Raw genomic sequence first — 591 nt, 5'->3', positions numbered from 1 at the left:
GTGAGAATCGGGGGGGAAGGAGAGGCGAGAGGGCGCGTGTGCGCTCGGGGGCAGCAGCCCCCTTGATCCAGGGGCTCGTGTAATCTCGCAGGGAGCGTGCACCGGCCTTGCTGCCGCCAGTGATGGTTCATTTCTCTCTCCCTCTCTCTCCTGCCCTCCCTGCCTGCCTCCCTCCCTCTGTCTCTCTGCTCCATTTGTGCTACAGACAGATCTGTAAAGAGTTCACCGACCTGCTGGCTCAGGACCGATCTCCCCTGGGGAACTCGCGGCCCAACCCCATTTTGGAGCCGGGCATCCAGAGCTGCCTGACCCACTTCAACCTCATCTCCCACGGCTTCGGGAGCCCGGCGGTGTGCGCTGCCGTCACCGCCCTGCAGAACTATCTCACCGAGGCGCTCAAGGCCATGGACAAAATGTACCTCAGCAACAATCCCAACAGCCACACAGACAACAGCACCAAAAGCGGCGACAAAGAGGAGAAGCACCGAAAGTGAGGATCCCCCCCTCCCCACCCCACACTCCTCTCCCTTCCCCCTCACAAGCCCATCGATCCATTCGTCTCCCTCCTCCCTCTCCCCTGCACCCAGCAGC

At 62.3% G+C, this 591-nt stretch overlaps 1 protein-coding gene across 1 annotated transcript in view; it reads left to right on the top strand.

Annotated features, from left to right (window-relative positions):
- The window catches only part of TFAP2A (transcription factor AP-2 alpha), a 15,331-nt gene extending 14,837 nt beyond the window's left edge, over window positions 1-494 (top strand). Inside the window, exon 4 of the mRNA XM_035895906.1 lies at window positions 206-494. Within this exon, the coding sequence (XP_035751799.1) occupies window positions 206-494 (289 nt within the window). The remainder of the gene's footprint in view (window positions 1-205) is intronic.
- The last annotated feature ends 97 nt before the right edge of the window (window positions 495-591 follow it).

The sequence above is a fragment of the Egretta garzetta genome, unplaced genomic scaffold (genome assembly GCF_000687185.1).
Source record: "Egretta garzetta isolate BGI_Z169 unplaced genomic scaffold, ASM68718v1 scaffold246, whole genome shotgun sequence".
In the NCBI taxonomy this organism is placed as follows: Eukaryota; Metazoa; Chordata; class Aves; order Pelecaniformes; family Ardeidae; genus Egretta; species Egretta garzetta.
Note: the sequence above shows the minus strand (reverse complement) of the source record. Positions and strands in the feature narration are given on the sequence as shown.